The sequence below is a fragment of the Eurytemora carolleeae genome, unplaced genomic scaffold (assembly GCF_000591075.1).
Source record: "Eurytemora carolleeae unplaced genomic scaffold, Eaff_2.0 scaffold1338, whole genome shotgun sequence".
NCBI lineage: Eukaryota > Metazoa > Arthropoda > Copepoda > Calanoida > Temoridae > Eurytemora > Eurytemora carolleeae.
In genome coordinates, this window is record NW_019397223.1 from 1 (window position 1) to 17358 (window position 17358).

At 33.1% G+C, this 17358-nt stretch overlaps 1 protein-coding gene across 1 annotated transcript; it reads right to left on the minus strand.

The window, feature by feature from the left end:
• Positions 1-1628: 1628 nt before the first annotated feature.
• LOC111712847 (sushi, von Willebrand factor type A, EGF and pentraxin domain-containing protein 1) lies at positions 1629-17340 on the minus strand. Its single transcript, XM_023487591.1, has 21 exons — positions 17239-17340; positions 16543-16643; positions 15780-15889; positions 15331-15453; positions 13271-13401; positions 12983-13034; positions 12847-12915; positions 10362-10548; positions 9836-9909; positions 9384-9451; positions 8927-8984; positions 8172-8249; positions 7067-7252; positions 6608-6760; positions 6342-6423; positions 6069-6127; positions 5377-5473; positions 4270-4400; positions 3274-3368; positions 2844-2932; positions 1629-2504 (listed from the first exon to the last, which is right to left on the minus strand). The coding sequence occupies exons 1-21, from the start codon at positions 17318-17320 to the stop codon at positions 2436-2438; spliced, it is 2094 nt and encodes a 697-aa protein (XP_023343359.1). The 5' UTR covers positions 17321-17340; the 3' UTR covers positions 1629-2435.
• Positions 17341-17358: the final 18 nt, after the last annotated feature.

A 17358-nucleotide genomic window follows, 5' to 3' on the forward strand; every position in this document is an offset into this window, starting at 1 on the left:
TATTTTTATTTCTCCAAGAGCTATATAATATCTTAAAATTTAATCATTAAAATTCAATTTAATATTCTGATAAATTCTTTACTTGTTAACATTGAATATAAGCTTTGTGTGAGTTGTAATTATACTTTGGTCATATATTTTTATACAAGACATTTAAATAAAATTAAGGTAACGAGAAATTATACAATTCCGGATTAAGATCACAAAAACAACAAAATAAACAAAATTAACAAAAAATCATTTATTTTTCTTGTTTTTAAGAACAGTACTTTGAGACGCATAAAACTGTGGATTAGATGACGGCTGTTAAAGAGCAAATAACAGATGTTTTAATGAACATAATACACATCAATTGCACATAGATGACATACACTACACAGAGCCATTAAGTTCTGGTAAAATTATTTGCTTCATAACAACATCAAATACATTTAAGATTGCATAACAACATCAAATACATTTAAGATTGCATAACAAAAAAAATCCTGCTTCAGAGCGTCTTATGAGTCCCATTGTACAAAAGGTAATTTTTGTAATTATACTTTAAACTGAAAAAATGAAGAAGTGAGATTACATTTTTCGGATGTAATGAAACCTTACACGGAATAAAAAGAACAACAATCAATGAAAAAAAGAGAAAAAAAGAGAAAAAAAGAATTGAAATAAGCTCAGTTTTAAAGCTTCTTAAGATAATCAAATAACCAGAAACTTATGACTAGTTATAATTAAAGTCAGTTAAAGTTTTAAAAAGAATCAAAAAAATATTTTAATTCTAAACGTATACAAATGTGCTACGTTGCATTGCAATACAATTCTTTGTATTTTCTATTTATATAATTGCTTTCTTGAATAAATATTTTTTAATGGCGAAAGAAATTTAAAAGTTATTACCATGATAAAGATTCTTATAACTAGATTTTTTGATAAAATCTTATAAAATATTTGAAACAAAACTTTATTTTAATCATTTCTGTTTTAAGAGGGTATAATGGAAAATAAAATATTTTTCAGAGGGTATTCCTCATTAATAATTAACGCTGGTAAGCAGGAAAATAACACAATGTTAAGAGAGGTTATAATTCTTTGGTACATTTTACTTGTTAAGTTTTAAGAGAACGAATTACCCGAATTTCTTTAATCAAAAATTACGACAATGACTAGGCAGTGGGCATCCTATTTCATTCGTTTTTTTCAACATCAAATATTTTAAAACTTTAAATTGCCACTTACAAAATTTGAAAAGTTTAACATGTTCCGAAATTACTAAAAGTCTGTTTGTTGTACACTATGCAAATTGCGAAATGTTGACACTTGCCTAAAATCTTTATCAAATCAGAATTTAGTTAGGTGTAAAACAGCAATAGTTAGAATTAATTTACAAATAGGTTGGTTGAAATGTTTAAAAGACAAATGAAATAAGATGTCTAACGAGTCTAACAATAACAATAAATTAAAGGGTGCAGCTTTGGAAATTGTCTAAAAAATTCAAAAAGATTCGATTTCATTTTAAAAATTTGAAATTTCGGAATTAGATATGAACGTGTTGTTAGGGTAAATGGATGTGGATTTTATGTGGGGGGAGGGGGGATTTATATTGTGCTAAAATTTTTAAACTTTACAATTTGTCATAACAAAAGTACTAGTTTATATTATAATAGAAGTTAAATTGATATAACATTCAACATTACATATTTTTTTATATATTTTATAAATATTTCTTAAGTAAAACAAGGAATATAATATTTACACATAGTCCCTTACAATGCATTCTTTTTTGGTTCATAATATATAAAGACAAGATTGGATAATGCGTCAAAATAACATAGACGCATATTACGCAAATTTTTTTTTATACGGCATGATATAATTTAGAATTAAAAACATTTAGACCATTTACGCTCTGCATGGCGTTAAATAACTACTGATATTCATACAAGTTTTATATACCAGTTATATATGATCTAGAGCAAAAGCGTTGAAAAGAGCATTTAATTTCATTTATTTGAGACAAAATCTAAAATAAATTATTGATGTAGTTCAGTTTTCTGCAGAGTTCAGATCATTTCTCCTCAATGCATAATATTTTGATATTTTCAATTTATCTTACATCTACTCTACACCGTGCGCCAAGAAATTATGCAAATTAGACTAATTATTACAACTTGCAAAAATAATCATCATAATTTATTTCATTATAATTTTAAAGATTTTTTATATTAAATGAAAAACGTTAATAGCTCTTGTTTGCAAAATATTTGATTTTATATTTTTGCCAGTTTTATAATTCTATTTGCTAAGTTAGTGGCACAGGGTGTATTTGCCAACAAACCCTGATCCATCTTAGACTTTTCGACTTTTCTAACTTGGATCTATCTAGGATCTATTCTAGATCTATCCTAGATCTATCCTAGATCTATATTAGATCTATGTCGGATTTATCTGCTGTGGTTTGATTTGCTGCTGCTGTCACTGTAAGCACTAACAGTGTCAGCGTGTTCAGAAACCTAAGAATGAATAATATATAGTTTCAGTTCGAATTTTTGATAAAAAATTATCTTTACTATAAATTCAAACCCACAATATTAGATTGAAGGCGACTACTAAATCTTAAATAATAAAATTTAGATATTTAAATTTTTAGATGTCTAAATTGTTAATAAACTGTTTATTATTTAAAATTGTTCAAAATGTCTGCCATCTCTAAAATGTATAATTCACCAATTATTAGTCTGGTTCAAATGTTCAAAATGTCTTCATAGTTTAAATTGTCTGAAGTGTCTGAAACATTTACACTATACAATGTCTAAAATGTCTGAACCAAATGTCTAAAATGTCTAGCTTACCGAGTTTGAGCCGGATTCAAATTCATTTTCTTCCAGCAGAGGAATTCCTTCAGTGTTCAGTACAGTAGCATCGAAGGAAGCAAGAGAACCTTAATCAAATCAAATCAAATCAAATCAATTCAAATCAAATCAAATCAAATCAAATCAAATCAAATCAAATCAAATCAATTCAAATCAAATCAAATCAAATCAAATCAAATCAAATCAAATCAAATCAAATCAAATCAAATCAAATCAAATCAAATCAAATCAAATCAAATCAAATCAAATCAAATCAAATCAAATCAAATCAAATCAAATCAAATCAAATCAAATCAAATCAAATCAAATCAAATCAAATCTAAAAAAATTTGAAAAATAAAGTGCCAAGGAAAAGTTTAAAAACGAAAATAAACTAAAAATAAATAAATCGCAATATTTGTTCATAAACCTGCTAGAGCACGACATGAAGGAGTCTGTGATGTCTCTGTTGTAGCTGTTCCTTCACTGTTCCCAACAGTTTCAACACTTTGAACACTTCCAGACCTAGTTCAGTTTTAACAGTTAGTTCGGTTAAGCTAGATTCAGTTCGAATTAGTGTGTTTCAGGTCGGTTCAGTTTGGGTTAATTCTGATTAGTTTGGTTCAGGTCATTTCAGTTTGGGTTAGATTCATCCAGTTTGGTCCAGTTTTATCCAGTTAGGTTCAACTCTATTCAGTTTGATTAAAGTTTATTCTGGTTGGTTATGATTAATTCTGGTTGATTATGGTTAATTAAGTTTAGTGAAGGCTAATTCCGTCTAGTTAATTTCGTTAATTCAGCTTGGTTAAGGTTAATTCAGTTTGGTTAAGGTTAATGCAGCTTGGTTTAGGTCAATTCAGTTTGGTTCAGCGCCACCCAACTCACAGAACCTTTATCTAGGTTCTAATTGCTGCTGCTATCTCTTCTCACTATGCGTCTTTATCTGTGATTATTATACTGTCCATGTCTTTCGTCCATGGTGTCCATATTCCAGATAAATGCCCAGAAGATCTTCTGTTTTTCTATCGTATCGCTTTCTGGATCCCGCAGTCTTGTGGATCCGTCGCTCCCTTTCTCAGATACCGTTTTCGTGCTCCTGCAGATCGGACCAGACCAGGCGGTTCATCTACTCCTTCTCTCCTCCTCTTTACCCGTCCTAGACGATGCCAGGCGACCCGCGCCTGGACAGAACTAGGTGGACTTCCTCGACAGGAGCAGATACCCAGGTATGAAACTTGCGCAGGCTAATTCAGTTTGGTTCAGGTTAAATCAGTTTGGTTCAGGTTAATTCAGGTTGGTTCAGATTAATTCAGTTTGGTTCAGGTTAATTCAGTTTGGTTCAGGTTAATTTCAGTTTGGTTTTGGTTAACTCAGTTTGGTTAAGTTTATTCAGTTTAGTTCTTTGAACAAGTCGACATATTTTAACCTGAGACTAGTAGACTGAGATGTGGTAGTAGAACTGGCCTGTCTTACCGGCCAACCTAGGCTGTGGTGGGACACTGAGTCAGGTTCATGTCTACGTCGGTGCCGACTTGTCCCATTGTACGCAGCGTTAACCTAATATATTCAAATATATGCACCGCTGACCTGATATATGCAGTATGCACCGTTAACCCAATATATTTAAATATATACACCGTTAAACTTAATATATATCTTAATATAAGCACCGTTAACTTAATATATTCAAATATATGCACCGCTGACCTGATATAGGCAGTATGCAGTTGCACCGTTAACCAATATATTTAAATGTATACACCGTTAACCTAATATATTCAAATATATGCACCGCTGACCTGATGTAGGCAGTATGTACCGTTAACCCAATATATGTAAATATATACACTGTTAATTAAACTTATAATAAATATTTTAATACATGCACCGTTAACCCAATCTATATATATTCTTGTCTGTCTTTATTTGGTAGTTGGTCCGTTTATCTCCAATAAACGTCAAAACGGCTGAACCGATTGGGCCTAAACTTTTGTGTGGGACCTAACATGACCCAATGGAAAGTTTATGGAACATCTTAATTGAGTAAAAAATCCTGAAAAATAATTGGATTCTTTTTCAAAGTGCGCCAATTCGAAAAAGAAACAACCGCCAAAATTTAAAAATAATTTAAAATTACAGACTTCAGAGCAATTAAAAGGTAAAATTATTAACGTGAAAAGGAGGAGCAAGCATATTATATTTAAGTATATATACTGTTTATCTTTTATATTCAAATATATGCAGGCAATACCTAACCTGATATTTTTTAAATGTATAAATCACTAATATGATATAATTTCAAATATATGCAGGCAATATCTAACCTGATATTTTCAAAATGTATAAACCACTAACATGATATATTTTCAAATATATGCAGGCAATACCTAACCTGATATTTTTAAAATGTATAAACCACTAACATGATATATTTATCTTATTTTTTACATGAATCTAAAAAAGTTACTTCGAAATGTCGTTTTATATGCCATAAGTATTTTTAACACAAATCATTCTGTATCTATTGGTTTACCTGGACTGGGATATGTTCATGATGGTGCCTAGACCTTCTATATTGAGGATGGTTTCTGTATCCAGTGGAGGTTCCAGGGCCCCTCTCCCTTCCACTCCTGGATTATTCAATTATTTCAAGAAAACCTGACAAGATAACAAACTGAAATGAAAATTATCGTTACATTTCTTCAACCACACTAATATCGAATACGCTAGAATAGTTGCGTAATTTGAAATTAAATCCCTAGAAGCGAATAAAGGAATTGAGTTTTCGCCACAAGCTCAAATTTTCTAATCCCTCTATCTTTGCAACTTGACGGTATAAACCTTTTATATTTCAAACTTAGACTATTTAATCTAACAGAACTTAAAGTTTGAAATATCAGAGGTCTAGAGCATCAAGTTGCAAAGAAATAGGGATTATAAAATCAGAGTTAGTGGCAGAAACATATTGTTTCGGAATCCAAAAATCTATCATTATAGCAGCGTAAAACTAACTACAAGAGTTAAAGGTTTACACCATTTTTTCAGAATAAATTTGATAAAAAATACAAATTTAGAATCATTTTTCAATGAAGAAGCCTGAAGATCACATTAAAAATAATGACGCAAATGGACGTTTTCGATTTCTCAGATTGATGTCCAATATATATTTCCGTATCCGTGTATTCCAACTTATTCTTGGAACTTTGCTGATTATAAATAGTGTACCTGGTGTTCCCTACTCCCTCCCTTAAAGCTTCCTCATAGCTTGGTAACACCACAGGGTCCTGATTATTTAATAATCAGTTTTAAGATAGTTTAATGATAAAAATGAAAATTTACTTTTGATCAACTTATTAATGTATCAATGTCTTGTCTGGTTTGAATGATTTAAATGGTTGTTTGAACGGTTTAAATGGTTTGAAAAGTTTGAAAAGTTCGAATGGTTTGAAAAGTTTGAATGGTTTCAAAAGTTTGAATGGTTTCAAAAGTTTGAATAACCTGATCTGCAAATGCAATGAGAGCAACTCTATCTACTGGAGGGGGTGGAGGGGGTCGGTCTCCTCCTCGTGTTTCACCATCCCTGTATTTTTCATAATATTAAGCAAACATATCTTCAAAAATATTGTTCAGAGTAAGATTTTAAACTATGATAACAATATATTTTGACATCTTCAAAATTAACCAAAATGGGATTTTTTTAAACTTGAGATTTTCGTTCTAAAAAATATAAGTTATAGAAACTGAGTTTATTTTTTTCTTTTTGCCGAACTCCATGTAGAAAGAAGGTTCTAACCCACCCCTTTACCTCACTCCATGTAGAAAGTAGGTTCTCATCAATACATTTAGGCAGAGCATTAGGTTCCCAGCAGCCTGTAGCCTGGCACTGCATTGTATCCACTCCTGCCATCCAGAACCCTCTAAATAAACATCATTCAAGCATTTTATTTATTTATTTAGTTTTTTTTGAAGTAACTCATGACCCTTGCAGGGATGGTTTATCTATAACTGGTCGAAGTTTAAAAATTTTGCCTGGAAAAAATGTTCATATTTATTACAATTTAAAAATGGCGACTTTAAAAGTTGAAAAAGCGCCTAAAAGTCTCGTATCTAACAAGTTTTCAGCTAAATTAATGAAATTTATTTACAATTATTATTCCGTTTTTTTAATACCTCCTTTATAATCCAAATACCAAAACAATCCCTTTTATAAGGTAAAAACGTACCTATCGCAACCGTATTTGATGATACTATGAAGACGGTATAGATCCTCCCTGGGAGTAGCAAGATATCCGTTCTGTATCCGGGGAACACTAGGACAGAACTCAAAAGGAGCACAGGAGGGCAGAGAACCAATCCATTCACCTGCATGACAGGTTCTCCGGCTAGGCAGGCAGGGTAGGATAGTGTCCCTAGTCATAATAATTCTTTCATTATATTCTAATTTTGAACTAAATGAAGGAAGGAAAGTGTCATTGTTAAAGTGATTTTTAGCATTGTTATCAAAGACTTGTTTATTGTTCAAGTTATTGTTAATATTTTTGTTTTAATTTATATTTATATTATTGTGTTAAAGATGATGTTCTATCAATATATTCAAAGTAATCTCATTGCTTTATAAATTAATTTAATTGTTTGGATCTCCAGACGAAGCTGGGTTTCCCAAGCTAGTTATATATAAAGTAGTAATCTCTAATTGTATGTCCGATCATAACTCAGAAACCCCTGGACCTTTCTTTCACCGTTGTTAAACCAATTGTATAATTGTAGGAATTAATGCTCTATCCATATTCATAAAAAAAAGTAGTAATATCTTTTGTTTGTTTGGATGTCCGATAATAACTCAGGAACCCCTTGACAAAGCTGGGTTTCCCAAGCTAGTTAAATAAATATACAGTAGTAATGTGTGTGTATGTCCGTTGTTAAAAGCACCTGGACCTTTTTCCCTCAAATTTTGTTTTGGGAACTCGATCGAACCACGGGAATGTTCTTAGCTTGATTTGAAAATACTAAGTTGAATGGCTTAATGTTATTACTTTAATCTATAAACATTGTTGTATTATAAATACAAAATAGTATATAAAATTATTGTTTGAATTAATATTAATATATTTATTTCATTGTTGTTAAGTTCTTGTCGTTGTTTTATTTTTACAAAATATTCATATAATTTTCTACATTATTCTGGTTTTCATTTTTTTTATTTATTTACTGACAATATCTGCTACTAGCTGAAGGGCCCAGAGTTGTCCGTAGTAAAAAAAATTTTGAAAAAAAATTCAATATTACAGATGTTTTCCAGTATAGTACCATGGTTTAACATGATTATACCTGTATCCAATATTACAATTGTACTCCAGTATAGAACCATGAAGGGCTCCATTGGGAGTAACAACTCCCTCAACAGCTCTATAAATATGGATTTGTTTGTATTTAATTAGGTTTCATTCGGAACTAAATGTAAGCGAATGTTAATAAATAACGTTCACAATGAACTTTATGTTTAATAAATAGTCATAGATCAGGTATAGATGCAAGATTGACGCGTCCGGGCGTCTGATAATTTTATACTTGCCACAACGTAAATCACAATGGGATCAAAGAAGATCAATTTGTATCTCTTTAATTACTGTTACTAAGTTCTAGACAAGATCCATCCCCGAAACCACTGGACACTCTGTGGGAATTTTCAACAACCCCAAAATCTACAGCTCGATTGATTGATTAACTCGAAATATACAGCTACATACAGCTGACTGTTTTGTAAATCTGTTTTAGGCTAGATAGACAGGACGGTCCGCGTCAGTGATGGATCTATACTTTCTGATCTGTGTATATGTGTATAGTTCACTATTAACTAAATGTTAAGAATTTCGTACACTGTAAATGAAGGTCTAAAATATCGTTCACTATGAATTGAATGTTTTTAAAATATCGTTCACTATGAACTAAATGTTTTTAAAATATCGTTCACTATGAAATGAATGTTTAAAATATCGTTCACTATGAAATGAATGTTTAAAATATCGTACACTATGAACTGAATGTCTAAATTATGGTTCACTAAAAACTAGATGTCTATTTACCTATAAGACGCGTAGGCAACATCCTCTGGTACTGCACACATCATCCCAGACAGAGGTTCTATTCAACAATATCGTAGATTCAGGTTTTTATTTTTAATAAATTCTAACTCATCACTCAATTCAATTATTTCAGTCGTTTTCAAGTTAGTGCCTAAAGAGTAAATAACAACTGAACAATTGCAATAAATTGAATTGTTCTCAAATCTTTGCAAACCGATGTTGTTTGAGTTTGTTGCGAGTTTTAAGTTTCTTTACAGAAAACATCAAATAACTCAATGTAAGAAGGTTTAGTCTTGACCTATACCCTTTTAATTTTCGCATTTACCCCCTTTAAATCCGACATGGTGGAATTTAAGAGAGGCCACCATGTTTTTGTTCAATACTTTCTTAACCAACTGTTCCATATTGTATGTAAGATGTTGCAACTTTAAGTACTTTAAATAAGATCTATATATCCCTATGTTATTAGTTCTGCTTGTACAGACTGGAGGCTGCTTAGGAGACCATGTACCTGATGCAGTACACCTAAACAATTCATAATTTGTAAAAAAAACATTTTGTAAAAACCTGGATTATCATCACAAAGAGATACATGCATAATTTAATAAATTTCCCTTTAAAACTTTGGCTGAGTAACAATGAGGAAGATATTGATTTCTATTAAATTTTCAGATGGAAAACCAAGGAAACCTCTATGGCTGAGTAACTATGAGGAAGATATTGATTTCTATTTAATTTTCAGATAGAAGCCAAGGATACCTCCATCATTTTCGCGTTAAACAGCACAGTTGTGAAACTGGCATTTTACTAACTTGGGATTTTGTTACAGCCTCTTTAAAACTGAGAATTACAATATTTAAAACCATCTCAATTTTCCTGAAATTGCATTAAAATGTTCTAAGCTGTTACCTGTAAATATCCTGTCCAAAGAGCATATGTAATCTGTATCCCTGGTTACAATGGTATCTAGCCACAGCTCCAACCTTCAACAAAGAAATATTTATCCCTGTATAATTCAGAAGAAGATTATTCCGAGGAAGGTTATTTTTCGCCTCCAGCTTTCACAAATTTTTTAAATCTTCAGAATATATATTTGGTTTAACAATGGCCACAATTTTCCACTGTAAATTTCCCTATCTTTATCTCTAGAAAAGATGCCACCCCGTCTTGATTTGCCTGTGAAGTCAGATTATTTGTTCAATAAACAAGAACCATTCCTTGCGCATGTGCCTGTTGAACCCTTCCCTGCGCATGTGCCTGTTGAACCCTTCCCTGCGCATGTGCCTGTTGAACCCTTCCCTGCGCATGTGACTGTTGAACTCTTCCCTGCGCATGTGCCTGTTGAACCCTTCCCTGCGCATGTGACTGTTGAACCCTTCCCTGCGCATGTGACTGTTGAACCCTTCCCTGCACATGTTCCTGTATCCCCAAGTACCTCATATGTATGCTGGTAGTTCCCTGATACTGGAAGAACGTAAGGTTTCTCCCCTGAGTATCTTTCAGACAGGAAGTATCCATTATTGATGAAGGGGGGCGAGGAACAGGAGCCCTGGGGTTTCATCCTGGGAACAGTTTTAATACATTTCCCCTGCTGACCATCCCATCTTCCACGCCTACAAGCTCTAAAACAAAAATCAATCAATATATTAATAAACCATTGTGTCCTCAATTACATTTCTTAAATTTTGAATTCTGCAAAATACTGCCTTGTACTTCTAATCTATTCATTTGTTCCTTATGTTCCTATTTTTTCATCTTGAAAATTTTCTAGCGCACTACTATTTTGGTGATTTACCAATGATTTACTTTAGGTTTGTTTTAATTTATTCTTTTATTAGATCCTGAATTACATTAATTAACCTAGCAAAAAAATCCTTGTTTAAATTCTTTACGCATTACTTGTACATTACATAGATACCTTTAAAATCTGGGACTTAAACATGCTGGAAGAACCAGTCTTTTTTTTTATACGAACAACTTGATGGACTTCAAACCCAACTTAACCTTGGCAACTATTTCAGCTGTCCATTGAGGCATTCCTAGAAAAGATTTCCCAATCTGGTTCTGAAATATCTCCAGTTTCTAAATTACGGCAGATGAGACTGGTATGGCATCCCTTGCATAAATAATTCCAGGGACAGTAATATTTGCCAGAGCTTGAAGGATGAGATTATCAAAATAAGATCCAAGAATCTTATTCTTTCATGGTGTGGCTCTTTCCACTTTATCCAAGCCAGACTTTGTAATAAACTTTCACACATTTATACAAATCATGGGGGTACCGAAAGGACCTCTGTGCATCTGGTAAGTGTGCAGTGGGTTTGTGCCAGTTTGCCTTTGAACTTGACCTGTGCTTGGTGGTTCACACTTTGACCCTTGTGGCCAGCCACCAATGACACTACGCTACTTCCATTGGAGGTAATGCGGTAACATGGGCTCTTTTCTGAACTTTCCTTGGATTGAAGGGTAACTTTTTAATTTATTTATTTATGAAAAAGAGAAATTTTATGTTTCCCAATCTTTAACTGCGGTTCAGAGATTTCAGAAAGAGATCTTGACCATGGTGGACGAGTAGGCCGAGAAAGATAAACAATGGCCATGAAGGAGTGCAATGATCAGGTGTATCAGCCCTGAGAAGTTGCTGTTCACATTCAAGTTTGTCTCTCTAAAACGGTTTTAATGTATTCCGTACATCTTGAGTTAGTGTAAAGCTGTCCCTCTAGTGTTAAGGGCCTTACTTTATCTTTTTCCTTTTTTTATAGGATTGAGGAGATTGTTTGGCGTTTTTGCCCTATAAGTTGTTTATTGCTGGTCATTGCAAATTTTCATTTAAGTTGATGCTGCAGAAATATAGGTAATGGCGTTGAAGGATTTTTTTTTATATTAATAACATTCTATTTTTATATGCTATTTACAAAATCTTTACACACTTAATGAAACATATGCCACCGAGGAGCCGGAAAATCTTTACACACTTAATGAAACATATGCCACAGAGGAGCCGGAAAATCTTTACACACTTAATGAAACGTATGCCACAGAGGAGCCGGAAAATCTTTACACACTTAATGAAACATATGCCACCGAGGAGCCGGAAAAGCTAAAAACTAATTCCTGTAAACAAGGCCCTTCAGCCTCAGGATAGGATAATAGAGGAAAAATCTGCATTCTCTAGGGCCTGAAGCAGTCAAAGGGGTTTAATCGGAATAAAACTTAACAAATTAATATAATTACTTTGGTCAAAATAATAGGTTTCAGACACGTTAAAAATAAAAAATGTGTCAGTTTTAGTGTTGTCAACTCCCTATTAAGCAATTATCAGTGATGGTAGACCTTAGAAATAAAGGCAAAGATTAGAAAATTTCTAAAAATAAATTTAAAAACCTACTTTCAGATGGGGGTTTCAAGAGTTTGTTTGCTAAGAAGGGAACCAGCCTTAGGCTGCAACAACCCCAGAGACTTCAATATAAAATGATCTTCTGACCCTTCTAATCTGTTCAATCTGGATCTCAGGTTCCTTGACCCNGCTGGACTTAACATAACTTAGGCTACAGGAATTTGTTTATAGTTGACAAATGCATCACAATACAATTACATCAAATAATTGAAGTGCAGCTAAATCCTAGGCTACATGATTTTTGATTTTAAGAAATAGACCCACTCTACCTTCGATTGTTTAATTTATGGCCAAAAAAATAACTTTCTTTTTTTGACTCAAAATGGATCTTTTTATTCACATATCTCAATATGTTATAAGAATTTTTTTATCACTTGCTTGACTGAACAATTGAATTTTAAGTTTCATAAAAAACAGCTTCAGGGTGGCCATTTCAACTTGCAAAAAATCATCTTAACTATATGATGTTTTAATTCCAATCTATCCAAATCAATCACCCTAATATTCATAGAAGTAATCCTACCTTGTTACGGCTCCAACAGGTACAACTACCCAGCCATTCTGACAAGTGTGCTTCATAACAGATCCAGGCCTAGAAAACAAAATAAGTATTTATCAATGCAAAAATCTATGAATTAAAAGAAGTAGAATATTCATACCTGTAAAGTCCAAATTCTGATTCATCCTCGTCAATATGGTATGATGAGGAACCTTAGAAATACATATGCATATAAACTTAGGGGCCGGTGGATAGAGTATAAAGTTATTGTTTAAAAAAATTGTGTTGTTTTATGAAACTTGTAAAATGCAGAAAATTCCACAATTTTTAGAAAATTACAAAGAACTAATACAAATTTTCTATTTATTTAAACACCTTAAGATATTCATTTTACTGTTCATCATCAATTAAAATAATTCCTTTATTCTGTATTAAAAGTTAAACTAACCGAATGCTAGCTTAATTCCATTGATCTCTATATCTCCAATCTCCGGGTTCGAAGCTTCACTGTAGAAGCATCCTCTTTCTTCACAAGTTGGAAACTCAGAACCTAGCAGAGAACTCCAGGAACCATCCTCCCTGATCAAACCAACATTATTCAAGCATAGTAAGCATCAAGCATGGATCCCAATTCTACTAATTAATTGTCCTTCTTTCTCATGGATCCCGATTCTTATAGTTAATAGTCCTTCTCTCTCATGTATCCCGATTCTTCTAGTTAATAGTCCTTCTCTCTCATGTATCCCGATTCTTCTAGTTAATCGTCCATCTCTCTCATGTATCCCAATTCTACTAATTAATTGTCCTTCTTTCTCATGGATCCCGATTCTTCTAATTAATAGTCCTTCTCTCTCATGTATCCCGATTCTTCTAATTAATCGTCCATCTCTCTCATGGATCCCAATTCTACTAATTAATCGTCCATCTCTCTCATGGATCCCAATTCTACTAGTTAATCGTCCATCTCTCTCATGGATCCCGATTCTACTAATTAATCGTCCATCTCTCTCATGGGTCCCAATTCTACTAATTAATCGTCCATCTCTCTCATGGATCCCAATTCTACTAGTTACTCGTCCTTCTCTCTCATGGATCCCGATTCTACTAATTAATCGTCCATCTCTCTCATGGATCCCAATTCTACTAGTTACTCGTCCATCTCTCTCATGGATCCCGATTCTACTAATTAGTCGTCCATCTCTCTCATGGATCCCAATTCTACTAATTAGTCGTCCATCTCTCTCATGGATCCCAATTCTACTAATTAGTCGTCCTTCTCTCTCATGTATCCCGATTCTACTAATTAATCGTCCTTCTCTCTCATGTATCCCGATTCTTCTAGTTAATAGTCCTTCTCTCTCATGGATCCCGATTCTACTAGTTAATCGTCCATCTCTCTCATGGATCCCGATTCTACTAATTAATTTGTCCTTCTCTCTCATGGATCCCAATTCTACTAGTTACTCGTCCTTCTCTCTCATGGATCCCAATTCTACTAGTTACTCGTCCTTCTCTCTCATGGATCCCGATTCTACTAGTTAATCGTCCATCTCTGTCATGGGTCCCAATTCTACTAATTAATCGTCCATCTCTGTCATGTGTCCCAATTCTACTAATTAGTCGTCCATCTCTCTCATGGATCTCGATTCTACTAATTAATCGTCCATCTCTCTCATGTATCCCGATTCTACTAATTAATTTGTCCTTCTCTCTCATGGATCCCGATTCTACTAATTAATCGTCCATCTCTCTCATGTATCCCAATTCTACTAATTAATTGTCCTTCTTTCTCATGGATCCCGATTCTTCTAGTTAATAGTCCTTCTCTCTCATGTATCCCAATTCTACTAATTAATCGTCCATCTCTCTCATGGATCCCAATTCTACTAATTAGTCGTCCATCTCTCTCATGGGTCCCAATTCTACTAATTAGTCGTCCATCTCTCTCATGGGTCCCAATTCTACTAATTAATCGTCCTTCTCTCTCATGGATCCCAATTCTACTAGTTACTCGTCCTTCTCTCTCATGGATCCCGATTCTACTAATTAATCGTCCATCTCTCTCATGGGTCCCAATTCTACTAATTAGTCGTCCATCTCTCTCATGGATCCCAATTCTACTAGTTACTCGTCCATCTCTCTCATGGATCCCGATTCTACTAATTAATCGTCCATCTCTCTCATGGATCCCAATTCTACTAGTTACTCGTCCTTCTCTCTCATGGATCCCAATTCTACTAATTAGTCGTCCTTCTCTCTCATGGATCCCGATTCTACTAATTAGTCGTCCATCTCTCTCATGGATCCCAATTCTACTAATTAATCGTCCATCTCTCTCATGAGTAATCACCATATTTGGCCCAATTTATTTAATGGATGATTATAAAAGAAAATAATTTCACTTTTTTGTCACATTTAATCCTAATTTTTCCCCTCATTTTTTTATAATCTCATTATTGTCTGAATTAAAAAAAAAGGAATACAATTAATTTTTTAAAAAGAAATCACCTGCAAACAATCTTGTTGTTAGACTTATGCTTGAGTTTGAAACCATCATCACAGATGACAACAGCATTTTCGTTTGTCTTATACTTAACAGTTACACCACTGCTCAGGGAACCATGAGGAATACTTAAGAAAAAAACTGTGAATTTTGGGTAGAACAACTTCTTATTCTTGTCAGTTTAACCAGAATTTCAAGGAATGATGGTTGACTTTTACATTAATTTAGCATTTGTCCCACAGAAAACTTAGGAATAATGTTGAGAGTAAACTGATAAATGTTAGATATAATTAATAATATCTGCAGTCAAATATAATTTGAATTCTCACTTTCTATCATTCTTTTGAGAATATAGAAACAAACTTAAACAATCGTTGGAACAATATGTAGGCACAAAATCCTTTCAAGTGATGAGGGTTAAAAGACGTGATCTCATTTTAATCTGTTCACTTACTTTGGATGGCTGCAGATGACAGGTTTACATGTTGGTCTATCAATAGGAGCATCAGCATACCACACTCCGTACCTACATTTCAGCTCAGGGGGACCCACCAGGTAGTAACCCTTATAATAATAATAAATATAATTTAATCCAGTTCTTAATCTTTAGATTTTAGGCTTGGGCTCCCTTCTATTCTAACTCCAAAAACTTGCTAAGCTCTGAGCTAAGTGACTCATTATGTTCACAAAATTCATGATGTTTTCATAAAATAATTCTATTTATAGTTCTGTTTCAACGTACTTTCCCGACAATACCATAAGAAATATATATATTTTTTTATTTCTTTTTTACTGATTTTGATGGTTATTATATCGTTGAAACTGACGAGGGTCAACCCAGACCGAAATATATTTTCAACAAATGTGGAACTAACATATACTTTTTCACTCTACAGAGGTTTGGTCCATCACCATCACCGAATTTTATTTGTTTAAATTTAGTATTTTTATTTGATTGTTTTGGGGATTAGGGGAGATAGCAATTTTTCCTTGGAATTACACATTAAGCTGTTACTGGATTTAATAAACAACCTTCATAGTTTTGGGGATGGGGGGAGATAAAAATTTTACTTGGAATTACACCTCATGCTTATACTGAATCTATTAATTAATTGTGCGAATAACTAGTATGGTCAGCATGCTAACTTCAGAATTAAAATTGAATTGTATCAGTGATAAATAGGATTGAATTTGTGAAACAAGATTTAAGATTTTACCTGATAGCAAGCGAACCTTGCAACCTTCCCTGTTCCATTCCAATCTGTTAGACCATTTTCTATATTTCCAGGATGGGTGCAAGGAGGTGCAGCTCGTTCTTCTAAAATATGCTATGTTTAATATCATTTTGGATATAGTTACACTTTCTTGCCTATGGGATGTCCTCCTAGGGCATACATTAGAAAGGTTGGGATTTAAATGTTATTACACATAATTTTGATAGCGTTAGTGGGACACTCCTACCCGGAAGGATTTTTTTTCCAAGAAGTGTTAATATATTGGTATATTAATATGTATTGATACGTTAAAGGCAGTTGAAACGAGATGAGTTCATTTATTGTACACTTTCTACCCTTTAACATGGTTCCTTGAAGAGGTGGGCATTACCTTGTTATTAAATTGAAAAAAAATTGGAGAACATAAAAATGTACATTTTAAAACTGCATTTTTTTAGCTTCTATTAAAACATACTAAATTTGGCATTTAGTTTAGCTATAACAAATTCTAATAAACCTCTGATGAAATCTGGACTTTTTCTTAAGATTTTGTGTGGCCTTATAAAATTCCAATTACCTACTTAATGTAAACATTAATATTTACATTTACTTTCATGTAAATATTAATATTTACATTTACTTTAATGTAAATATTAAGATTTAAATTTATTAATATGTACATAATTATCCAAATCTAACCTGGTGTCTGGGTAGTAAACAGTTCTGGTTCTGATCCCCAGACTTCCAGAACCAAGAACAGATATGTCAGAATTGAGATCATATTTGCCCCTGTTTGGGGTGTAAACCTAGTAGTATACA

Coding starts and splice junctions, on each gene's coding strand:
- LOC111712847 (XM_023487591.1), bottom strand. CDS start 17,320: ATGATCTCAATTCTGACATATCTGTTCTTGGTTCTGGAAGTCTGGGGA. Junction 6,424..6,607: donor TTCTTTCTACATGGAGTTCG/GCAAAAAGAAAA, acceptor TGAAAAATACAG/GGATGGTGAAACACGAGGAG. Junction 6,128..6,341: donor TCATTGCATTTGCAGATCAG/GTTATTCAAACT, acceptor TTAAATAATCAG/GACCCTGTGGTGTTACCAAG.